General features: G+C 47.4%; 1 protein-coding gene across 1 annotated transcript in view; it reads right to left on the bottom strand.

Annotated features, from left to right (window-relative positions):
- Positions 1–12,514, bottom strand: part of actn1 (actinin, alpha 1) — an 81,607-nt gene that overhangs the window by 28,788 nt on the left and 40,305 nt on the right. Inside the window, exons 7-8 of the mRNA XM_039008785.1 lie at positions 11,423–11,508; positions 51–143 (exon numbers count right to left, since the gene is read on the bottom strand). Coding sequence (XP_038864713.1) covers positions 51–143; positions 11,423–11,508 — 179 coding nt within the window. The remainder of the gene's footprint in view (positions 1–50; positions 144–11,422; positions 11,509–12,514) is intronic.

Raw genomic sequence — 12,514 nt, 5'->3', positions numbered from 1 at the left:
GCAGGGACATTAAGGGGAGGAGGAGGACAGAGGAGGGACAGAGTGCTCACATCACTAGCCAGCTTCTCGTAGTCCTCCATCAGCTGCTCATTCTCCTGGTTGACAGCCAACACCTTACAGATCCTATTGGCCGCTGTCTCCGCCTGGGGGAGGAACAGGAAGGAAAACATTCTATCATCACCATGGGAACTGTTACAGTAGTCAGTGAGTTAGACATGACATGGCTGCATTGCATAATCAATAATCAAAAATAATATCTAACTCTCTCTCCCTCTAGATACTTAACTGTCTATCTAGATATCTAAACCTGAATGAAATACATTTTGTCTAATGTGTATTTATGTGATATTTGAGTGACAAAAAAATTCCAATATCTAACGGATAAAAAACAGAAATAAAAAAACGTTAGCTGACATGCGTGATGATGTACTACCCAACTTGGGCGATGATGCACTACTCAACTTGGGCGATGATGCACTACTCAACTTGGGCGATGATGTACTACTCAACTTGGGCGATGATGTACTACCCAACATGGGCGATGATGTACTACCCAACATGGGCGATGATGTACTACCCAACTTGGGCGATGATGCACTACTCAACTTGGGCGATGATGTACTACCCAACATGGGCGATGATGCACTACCCAACTTGGGCGATGATGCACTACCCAACTTGGGCGATGATGTACTACTCAACTTGGGCGATGATGTACTACTCAACTTGAGCGATGATGTACTACTCAACTTGGGCGATGATGTACTACTCAACTTGGGCGATGATGTACTACTCAACTTGGGCGATGATGCACTACCCAACTTGGGCGATGATGCACTACCCAACTTGGGCGATGATGTACTACCCAACTTGGGCGATGATGTACTACCCAACTTGGGCGATGATGCACTACCCAACTTGGGCGATGATGCACTACCCAACTTGGGCGATGATGTACTACCCAACTTGGGCGATGATGCACTACCCAACTTGGGCGATGATGTACTACTCAACTTGGGCGATGATGCACTACCCAACTTGGGCGATGATGCACTACTCAACTTGGGCGATGATGTACTACCCAACTTGGGCGATGATGCACTACTCAACTTGGGTGATGATGTACTACCCAACATGGGCGATGATGCACTACCCAACTTGGGCGATGATGTACTACTCAACTTGGGCGATGATGTACTACTCAACTTGGGCGATGATGCACTACCCAACTTGGGCGATGATGCACTACTCAACTTGGGCGATGATGTACTACTCAACTTGGGCGATGATGTACTACTCAACTTGGGCGATGATGTACTACTCAACTTGGGCGATGATGTACTACTCAACTTGGGCGATGATGCACTACCCAACTTGGGTGATGATGCACTACTCAACTTGGGCGATGATGTACTACCCAACATGGGCGATGATGTACTACCCAACATGGGCGATGATGTACTACCCAACATGGGCGATGATGCACTACCCAACTTGGGCGATGATGTACTACCCAACTTGGGCGATGATGTACTACCCAACTTGGGCGATGATGTACTACCCAACTTGGGCGATGATGTACTACCCAACTTGGGCGATGATGCACTACCCAACTTGGGCGATGATGTACTACCCAACATGGGCGATGATGTACTACTCAACTTGGGCGATGATGTACTACCCAACTTGGGCGATGATGCACTACTCAACTTGCGTGATGATGCACTACTCAACTTGGGCGATGATGTACTACCCAACTTGGGCGATGATGTACTACCCAACTTGGGCGATGATGTACTACCCAACTTGGGCGATGATGCACTACTCAACTTGGGCGATGATGTACTACCCAACTTGGGCGATGATGTACTACTCAACTTGGGCGATGATGTACTACTCAACTTGGGCGATGATGCACTACCCAACTTGGGCGATGATGTACTACTCAACTTGGGCGATGATGCACTACCCAACTTGGGCGATGATGCACTACTCAACTTGGGCGATGATGTACTACTCAACTTGGGCGATGATGTACTACTCAACTTGGGCGATGATGTACTACTCAACTTGGGCGATGATGCACTACTCAACTTGGGCGATGATGCACTACTCAACTTGGGCGATGATGTACTACTCAACTTGGGCGATGATGCACTACCCAACTTGGGCGATGATGCACTACCCAACTTGGGCGATGATGCACTACCCAACTTGGGCGATGATGCACTACCCAACTTGGGCGATGATGCACTACCCAACTTGGGCGATGATGCACTACCCAACTTGGGCGATGATGCACTACCCAACTTGGGCGATGATGCACTACCCAACTTGGGCGATGATGTACTACCCAACTTGGGCGATGATGCACTACCCAACTTGGGTGATGATGCACTACCCAACTTGGGTGATGATGCACTACTCAACTTGGGCGATGATGTACTACTCAACTTGGGCGATGATGCACTACCCAACTTGGGTGATGATGTACTACCCAACTTGGGTGATGATGCACTACCCAACTTGGGCGATGATGCACTACCCAACTTGGGCGATGATGCACTACCCAACTTGGGCGATGATGCACTACCCAACTTGGGCGATGATGCACTACCCAACTTGGGCGATGATGTACTACCCAACTTGGGCGATGATGTACTACCCAACTTGGGCGATGATGCACTACCCAACTTGGGCGATGATGTACTACCCAACTTGGGCGATGATGCACTACCCAACTTGGGCGATGATGTACTACCCAACTTGGGCGATGATGTACTACCCAACTTGGGCCATGATGTACTACCCAACTTGGGCGATGATGCACTACCCAACTTGGGCGATGATGCACTACCCAACTTGGGCGATGATGCACTACCCAACTTGGGCGATGATGCACTACCCAACTTGGGTGATGATGCACTACCCAACTTGGGAGATGATGCACTACCCAACTTGGGAGATGATGTACTACCCAACTTGGGCGATGATGTACTACCCAACTTGGGTGATGATGCACTACCCAACTTGGGCGATGATGTACTACCCAACTTGGGCGATGATGTACTACCCAACTTGGGCGATGATGCACTACCCAACTTGGGCGATGATGCACTACCCAACTTGGGCGATGATGTACTACCCAACTTGGGCGATGATGTACTACCCAACTTGGGCGATGATGCACTACCCAACTTGGGTGATGATGTACTACCCAACTTGGGCGATGATGTACTACCCAACTTGGGCGATGATGTACTACCCAACTTGGGCGATGATGCACTACCCAACTTGGGCGATGATGTACTACCCAACTTGGGCGATGATGTACTACCCAACTTGGGCGATGATGCACTACCCAATTTGGGCGATGATGTACTACCCAACTTGGGCGATGATGCACTACCCAATTTAGAAATTGCACCTTGTTCATTCTACTATTACAACTTTCAAGTTTAAAGCCGGACTAGGGCTGTGGCGGTCACGACAGCCAGTGATTGTTAAGGAAATAACTGTCGGTCTCACGGTAATTTACCATTAATTAACATAAACACATTTAGCATCTCCACACATTGTCTACAAGCCATTAAAAAATTATATAGCCTACACCGTCACAATAAATCCATTATTTATGTTAGACAGGTCTAAAGAAACATGATATGAAGAAAATGTAGTCTATTTCAGAAGAACAGAATATCATACTCTGAGTTGCCCTTATGTTAGGTCCTGATCTGGCTATGCCAAATGGCTGTGGGCTACACTAGTTCATTTAGCAGACAAGATTTGCTTATAATTCTGTGTCATTATTTTATAGTATGAAGAATACAATTGAAGAAAGCTGAGTAAAATAGAAAGGATATTTTCTCCAAACGATTTGAGGGAGTGCGGACATACGACTATTCTGTGTTGAGCGGTTAACAAAGAAATAGTTACTCCTATATGCTTCATTTAGAGTTATTAATGTAACTTTAGTTCTTCTACGTTGGGCTATATGTTTTGATTTGTAATACATTGTAAGGCTGCATGATGAGACTCTAATGATGATTTGAAAAAAGTTGCTTGAAAGGCATGAGCTCTGCTTTGTTTTTTTGCTCAGCCTGTACACACTTCATCAGTCTCTCATTCGCAATTTGCCAAGCACTTGATAATGCCTCGAATTTCACGGCGGCATCCTCTTTGTGTGGCCGTAATGCACCCTAAAAAGATCCATGCCTTTTGCGGCCCGGAGTGCTGTGTTGTGCCCTTCTCCCTGAGTGCTGTGCAATCCGAAGCGCCTCTCACTCACACGGCTCTCCGTCACGTGATCGGGTCTTTCTCACAGGCTACAAGTGAAGACAGACACATCGGGGACTCAACTGCGCACGTCCTGATCCAATTCCGAGCGGCATATTGGAGATATTGGAAGAACTGTCCACATTTACTTTTCGGCAGCCAACAAGATGAGTAGGCCTAACGAACAGCAAAAGCCTATGTCAATCTACTATCCCCCACAGTACAAAAGTTGACCTATTCTATTCTGTGCAACAAATAAATATTCCAAACATAGTCTGGGACAGTTGTGGGATGCGATAGATTCCCAAATTAATACAACTACTCGCATGAAAAAATAAGTTTTAAGGCAATATGGCTGACGCAACAGATCAAAACATTTAGCTTAAAATGTTGATAAACTATTAGGCTATTTCTTCACATTATAAGCGCAGCAATGCGAACACGGCAGTAGGATATAAGCGTGAATGTTCCATTAGCAGGAAAACACCATTATCAAAAGTGACAGCAAATGCAATTATACATGTAATGCTTTTATTATAAAGGTGCATTTTTATGGTGAAAATTATCTTCCCCAAACTTGAAACTCACACGCTGCTTATGTATGCCAGTTAGGCTCTACACCCCTTGTAAAGCGGATTAATGTGCTTAATTTTAAGAAGTTATTTGGCCACTTTAGTTTAGATACAAATCTTATTAAAACATATAGGCCTATGGGCTAGGCTTCATGAGGTGTGAGACTATTTTACAAACAAGTCTCAAAAAAGTCATTTTTTCTTATGCTGGGCATCATTCACAAGTGATAATATATAATTCACAAGTGATAGGCTAATATTGTCACCCATCAGACTATTCTTGATGTAATCTTGTCTTTACATACACTAAATAATATATGTGTGAAATTTGTTTTGATTTAGAATGGGCCATTATCTCTGTCCTTGTCTCAAAACAGGGAGAGGGGGAAAAAGACATGTCATCTATGCACTTAAATAGCGAATGGAGGACGCTTTTCTGTGGTTTATTTTCATGCCAGCCAGGTATGCTATACTCCTGTTGTAAAGATAAGCAATGTGCTTAATATTAGAAAAGTTGAGAAATAAATATAGAAGGCCTAGCCTACAGAAAGCTGATGGCATCCTCCTCTTTTTAATAGAGGCCATCACTCTGTTTTCTCACGCAATTGCATAGCCGATTAAAATGTTGCGCAACATGAGCTCATGGGCTCTCATGAAGTGTTTGATTCGATTTCTGAATACATTTTGTATTTATGTCAGAGTGATTAGAGGGACAATAGAGTGCTGAGTACCAGGCAGTTAGCTAGTTTGGTAGGCTACTAATGACCATCAGCAGCATCAGAGCTTGGAGAATCGTAATTTGACTGCCTTCATGACTGATAACCGCTGGTGTCGCGGTAATACGGTTACCAAAAAAATACATTTTTTAAAACCTGCCGAACCATCGTGCCCCACAGTTTGGGAACCACAGTCCTAGGACAACTTCCTCCCTGCACCACTGTCCTAGGACAACTTCCTCCCTGCACCACTGTCCTAGGACAACTTCCTCCCTGCACCACTGTCCTAGGACAACTTCCTCCCTGCACCACAGTCCTAGGACAACTTCCTCCCTGCACCACTGTCCTAGGACAACTTCCTAGGGCAACTTCCTCCCTGCACCACTGTCCTAGGGCAACTTCCTCCCTGCACCACTGTCCTAGGACAACTTCCTCCCTGCACCACTGTCCTAGGGCAACTTCCTCCCTGCACCACAGTCCTAGGACAACTTCCTCCCTGCACCACTGTCCTAGGACAACTTCCTCCCTGCACCACTATCCTAGGGCAACTTCCTCCCTGCACCAATGTCCTAGGACAACTTCCTCCCTGCACCACAGTCCTAGGACAACTTCCTCCCTGCACCACTGTCCTAGGGCAACTTCCTCCCTGCACCACTATCCTAGGACAACTTTCTCCCTGCACCACTGTCCTAGGGCAACTTCCTCCCTGCACCACTGTCCTAGGGCAACTTCCACCCTGCACCACTATCCTAGGGCAACTTCCACCCTGCACCACTGTCCTAGGACAACTTCCTCCCTGCACCACTATCCTAGGGCAACTTCCACCCTGCACCACTGTCCTAGGACAGCTTCCTCCCTGCACCACTGTCCTAGGACAACTTCCTCCCTGCACCACTGTCCTAGGACAACTTCCTCCCTGCACCACTGTCCTAGGACATCTTCCTCCCTGCACCACTGTCCTAGGACAACTTCCTCCCTGCACCACTGTCCTAGGACAACTTCCTCCCTGCACCACAGTCCTAGGACAACTTCCTCCCTGCACCACTGTCCTAGGACAACTTCCTAGGGCAACTTCCTCCCTGCACCACTGTCCTAGGGCAACTTCCTCCCTGCACCACTGTCCTAGGGCAACTTCCTCCCTGCACCACTGTCCTAGGACAACTTCCTCCCTGCACCACTGTCCTAGGGCAACTTCCTCCCTGCACCACAGTCCTAGGACAACTTCCTCCCTGCACCACTGTCCTAGGACATCTTCCTCCCTGCACCACTGTCCTAGGACAACTTCCTCCCTGCACCACTGTCCTAGGACAACTTCCTCCCTGCACCACAGTCCTAGGACAACTTCCTCCCTGCACCACTGTCCTAGGACAACTTCCTAGGGCAACTTCCTCCCTGCACCACTGTCCTAGGGCAACTTCCTCCCTGCACCACTGTCCTAGGGCAACTTCCTCCCTGCACCACTGTCCTAGGACAACTTCCTCCCTGCACCACTGTCCTAGGGCAACTTCCTCCCTGCACCACAGTCCTAGGACAACTTCCACCCTGCACCACTGTCCTAGGACAACTTCCTCCCTGCACCACTGTCCTAGGACAACTTCCTCCCTGCACCACTGTCCTAGGGCAACTTCCTCCCTGCACCACTGTCCTAGGACAACTTCCTCCCTGCACCACTATCCTAGGGCAACTTCCACCCTGCACCACGGTCTTTTAATAGAATGGTCTAATGTAGCGTTACAGCCTCTACTACCTACATACAGGTACAGAGCTGGGAGGGCTAGAGTGGTGTGTTTAAATCTCACTGGGAGACACTTCTATAACATAACCTATTTTTATACATTTTATAATATACCCTTTCTAACTTCATAACTTTTATAACAGGTACTTTTTATCTTCATAAGTTTTACAACATATTTCTTTATAGTTTCATCAGAGACAGAGAGGCATTCCTCGTCCAAACACAGGAGCAGAGGTACAGAAGGTATAGAGGAAACAGGAAGTCCAAACACAGGAGCAGAGGTACAGAAGGTATAGAGGAAACAGGAAGTGGAGTAAAGCTTATAGGCAACATGCAAAAAACAGAGGTTGATTTTGGACTGTCGACGTTTGTGTTGTACATATGCAACACATTGAGACATAAAAGCCTTCCTACCTACTGCAGTGAATGCAGAATCCTAAATAATGCCTCTAATCGACCTATAGGCCTAAAATAATGCCTCTAATCGACCTATAGGACTAAAATAATGCCTCTAATCGACCTATAGGACTAAAATAATGCCTCTAATCGACCTATAGGCCTAAAATAATGCATCTAATCGACCTATAGGCCTAAAATAATGTCTCTAATCAACCTATAGGCCTAAAATAATGCATCTAAGAGAAGAAAGAAAACAATTGTTTTCTTAATTAGCATGCCTCCCATTAGTCACACAGTGACATCCTTTACAGAGACAGAGAGAGAGAAAGAGAAGGAGGGACAGAGAGAGAGACAGAGAAAGGGGGAGGAAGAGAGAGAGAGATAGTGACAGACAGACAGTGAGTGAGTGAGTGAGTGAGTGAGTGAGTGAGTGAGTGAGTGAGTGAGTGAGTGAGTGAGTGAGTGAGTGAGTGAGTGAGTGAGTGAGTGAGAAAGAGGGACAGAGAGAGAGAGAGAGATAGTGACAGACAGACAGACAGACAGACAGACAGACAGACAGACAGACAGACAGACAGACAGACAGTGAGTGAGTGAGTGAGTGAGTGAGTGAGTGAGTGAGTGAGTGAGTGAGTGAGTGAGTGAGTGAGTGAGTGAGTGAGTGAGTGAGTGAGTGAGTGAGTGAGTGAGTGAGTGAGTGAGTGAGTGAGTGAGTGAGTGAGTGAGTGAGTGAGTGAGTGAGTGAGTGAGTGAGTGAGTGAGTGAGTGAGTGAGTGAGAGAGAGAGAGAGAGAGAGAGAAGGCTCCGGCCTCCTTTGTTAGGATCATGGGGGGAAACTTGGCTTGGCTGGGTGGAAGATATGCTCTAAGGCATGTGTGTGTGTGTGTGTTCAGTGTGTGTGTGTGTTCAGTGTGCGTGCGTGAGCATATGTGTGTGTGTCTCGTGACATATGCGTGTGTGTGTGAGTGCGTACGTTTGTCCGAGGCCCAGGGAGAGAGGGAGCAACGAAGGAGCAGCCTTAAAAGGCCAGCCAGGTAGGCAGGATGTCCAGCTCAGCTAGCTAGCTCCTCTCCTGCCCCAGGAGCAGAGGCAACATAACCTGGTCCCAGATCTGTTTTGTGCAGCTTGCCAACTCCTGTAGTCACAATAATTCATGATGACCATAGTGCAGGGATCATCAACTATATTCAGCCGGTGGATTATTTATTTTCTTGAGTGGATGATCGGGGGGCCGGAACTTTACAAATCATTTGTAGACTGCAAATGAACAGCAAGAAGCCCTAACAGATATAATATTTGACCATATCTCTTTATTATACTAGGGAACATTTTAGAATTTATTCATTTAAAATCACTTGGAGCTGATTTCCTGGTGTTTTTACAGTCATTTATGTCCAATGTATAGACTGTATATGGACTGTATATGGACGGTATATAGACTGTATATGGACTGTATATAGACTGTATATAGACTGTATATAGACGGTATATAGACGGTATATAGACGGTATATAGACGGTATATAGACGGTATATAGACTGTATATAGACGGTATATAGACGGTAGATGGACGGTATATAGACGGTATATAGACGGTATATAGACGGTATATAGACGGTATATAGACTGTATATAGACGGTATATAGACTGTATATAGACTGTATATAGACTGTATATAGACTGTATATAGACGGTATATAGACGGTATATAGACGGTATATAGACTGTATATAGACTGTATATAGACGGAACAGAGGGAACAGGGGGAACAGGGGGAGGAGGAGGAGGAGAGAGGGAAGAAGAGAAAGCAGAGTAAAGATGTGCAGAGACAAAAGGGTCCAGCAGGGGGAGCAGAACAGTCAGACACGAGGGAGACAACGGGCTCTAGTCATTGTCTACAGGCTGACCAGGTTTGTGTTGTTTATCTGTTTGTTTACTTGGGTCTCCATTAGCAACCATTACTGTTTCTGTGGTCTACATTAACAACCACTACTGTACAGAGATAATAAAGGAAGACAGAGATAATAAAGGAAGACAGTGACTGCATCCTCTCTTCCAAGTATAAACAGATCGTGTGTGTGTGTGTGTGTGTGTGTGTGTGTGTGTGTGTGTGTGTGTGTGTGTGTGTGTGTGTGTGTGTGTGTGTGTGTGTGTGTGTGTGTGTGTGTGTGTGTTCTAGTCTGCTCGTCTCCTCTCCAGTGAAACGACCTTATATAAATGCAGCCCTCTGCGCTCCCTCTCAGTTGTCAGAGAAGAAGAAATGGAACACATCACTGAACTGAACGTTGTTCTCCAGATGTACCACACACTAATCATCTTACCCTGAGACAATCTAACACTGTGGAGACTAAAGGGTATCACATTTTACCTTTATTTAACTAGGCAAGTCAGTTAAGAACAAATTCTTATTTTACAATGACGGCCTAGGAACAGTGGGTTAACTGCCTTGTTCAGGGGGCAGAACGACAGATTTGTACCTTGTCAGCTTGGGGATTCGAACTTGCAACCTTTCGGTTACTAGTCCAACACTCTAACCGCTAGGCTACCTGCCACCTCTACACTCTAACCGCTAGGCTACCTGCCACCTCTACACTCTAACCGCTAGGCTACCTGCCACCTCTACACTCTAACCACTAGGCTACCCTGCCGCCCCACACAAAAATCTGGGTTGAGAACCAATGAAAAACACTCAAATCACGTTTTGGCATAAAGATGAGAATATTCTCCCATAGTTTCTACAAGTGTCTGGAACTCTATTGGAGGGATACAAGGGATACAACAGCATTCTTAGATAATAATTTGATGTTAATTTGGTGTCCTGTTGTCTCAGGCGTCGCTCCAGAATCTCCCATAAGTGTTCACTAGGTTTGAGATCTGGTGATCTGGTGCTTCTACACCTGCATTGCTTGCTGTTTGGGGTTTTAGACTGGGTTTCTGTACAGCACTGTACAGCACTTTCACATCAGCTGATGTACGAAGGGCTATATAAAATATATAAATACATTTGATTTGATTGAGAAGGCCATGGCATGTGGTTTACATCGTTGTCATGCTCATCAAACCATTCAGGGACCCTGTGGATAGGGGCATTGTCATCCTATGTGGGCATAGCCATGGTAGCAAAAATAATGGCCTGCCGAGCATTTGTATACCGCTAAGCATGATGGGCTGTTAATTGCTTAATTCACTCAGAAACGACACTTGTGTGGAAACACCTGCTTTCTGTTTATATTGTATCACTCATTTACTGTTTCCATTATTTTGGCAATTACCTGTAAATAAAAACACATTCGGAAAGTATTCAGACACCTTCATTTTTTCTACATTTTGTTACGTTTACAGTCTTATTCTAAAATGGATTCAATTGTTTTTTTCCCCCCCCTAATCAATCTACACACAATACCCCATCAGATACAGACAGACAGACAGACAGACAGACACAGACAGACAGACAGACAGACAGACAGACAGACAGACAGACAGACAGACAGACAGACAGACAGACAGACAGACAGACAGACAGACAGACAGACAGACAGACAGACAGACAGACAGACAGACAGACAGACAGACAGACAGACAGACAGACAGACAGACAGACAGACAGACAGACAGACAGACAGACAGACAGACAGACAGACAGACAGACAGACAGACAGACAGACAGACAGACAGGGGAGTGGTGGAGTGATGTGAGGAGGAAGGGAAGCGTTGCATCCTGGGATACCTTTTGAGCACCAGAGAAGGCGTGGTAGAAGCTAGATACGTAGGTCATGATGGCCTTCTCATCCGGGCGGGCCGTGCCCACGATGTCTGGAGAAAGAGAGGAGAGGAGGAGGATAGGGAGGGGAGGAAGAGGAAGGGGAGGGAGGAGGGGGTTGGGGACGGAGGAGGGGGTTGGGGAGGGGAAGAGGAGGATAGGGAGGGGAGGAAGAGGATGGGGAGGGTGTTGGGGATGGAGGAGGAGGATAGGGAGGGGATGAAGATGATGGGGAGGGTGTTGGGGAGGGAGGAGGAGGATAGGGAGGGGAGGAAGAGGATGGGGAGGGTGTTGGGGAGGGAGGAGGAGGATAGGGAGGGGATGAAGAGGATGGGGAGGGTGTTGGGGATGAAGGAGGAGGATAGGGAGCGGAGGAAGAGGATGGGGAGGGTATTGGGGATGGAGGAGGAGGATAGGGAGGGGATGAAGAGGATGGGGAGGGAGGAGTGGGTTGGGGACGGAGGAGGAGGATATGGAGGGGATGAAGAGGATGGGGAGGGTGTTGGGGATGGAGGAGGAGGATAGGGAGGGGATGAAGAGGATGGGGAGGGAGGAGGGGGTTGGGGATGGGAGGAGGAGGATAGGGAGGGGATGAAGAGGATGGGGAGGGTGTTGGGGAGGGAGGAGGAGGATAGGGAGGGGATGAAGAGGATGGGGAGGGTGTTGGGGATGGAGGAGGAGGATAGGGAGGGGATGAAGAGGATGGGGAGGGTGTTGGGGAGGGAGGAGGAGGATAGGGAGGGGATGAAGAGGATGGGGAGGGTGTTGGGGATGGAGGAGGAGGATAGGGAGGGGAGGAAGAGGATGGGGAGGGAGGAGGGGGTTGGGGACAGAGGTTGGGGAGGGGAGCGGAAGAAGAGGATGGGGAGGGTGTTGGGGATGGAGGAGGAGGATAGGGAGGGGATGAAGAGGATGGGGAGGGTGTTGGGGAGGGAGGAGGAGGATAGGGAGAGGAGGAAGAGGATGGGGAGGGTGTTGGGGAGGGAGGAGGAGGATAGGGAGGGGATGAAGAGGATGGGGAGGGTGTTGGGGAGGGAGGAGGAGGATAGGGAGGGGATG

This window comes from Salvelinus namaycush, chromosome 15, assembly GCF_016432855.1.
Source record: "Salvelinus namaycush isolate Seneca chromosome 15, SaNama_1.0, whole genome shotgun sequence".
NCBI lineage: Eukaryota > Metazoa > Chordata > Actinopteri > Salmoniformes > Salmonidae > Salvelinus > Salvelinus namaycush.
This window is presented reverse-complemented; position numbering and strand designations above follow the sequence as displayed.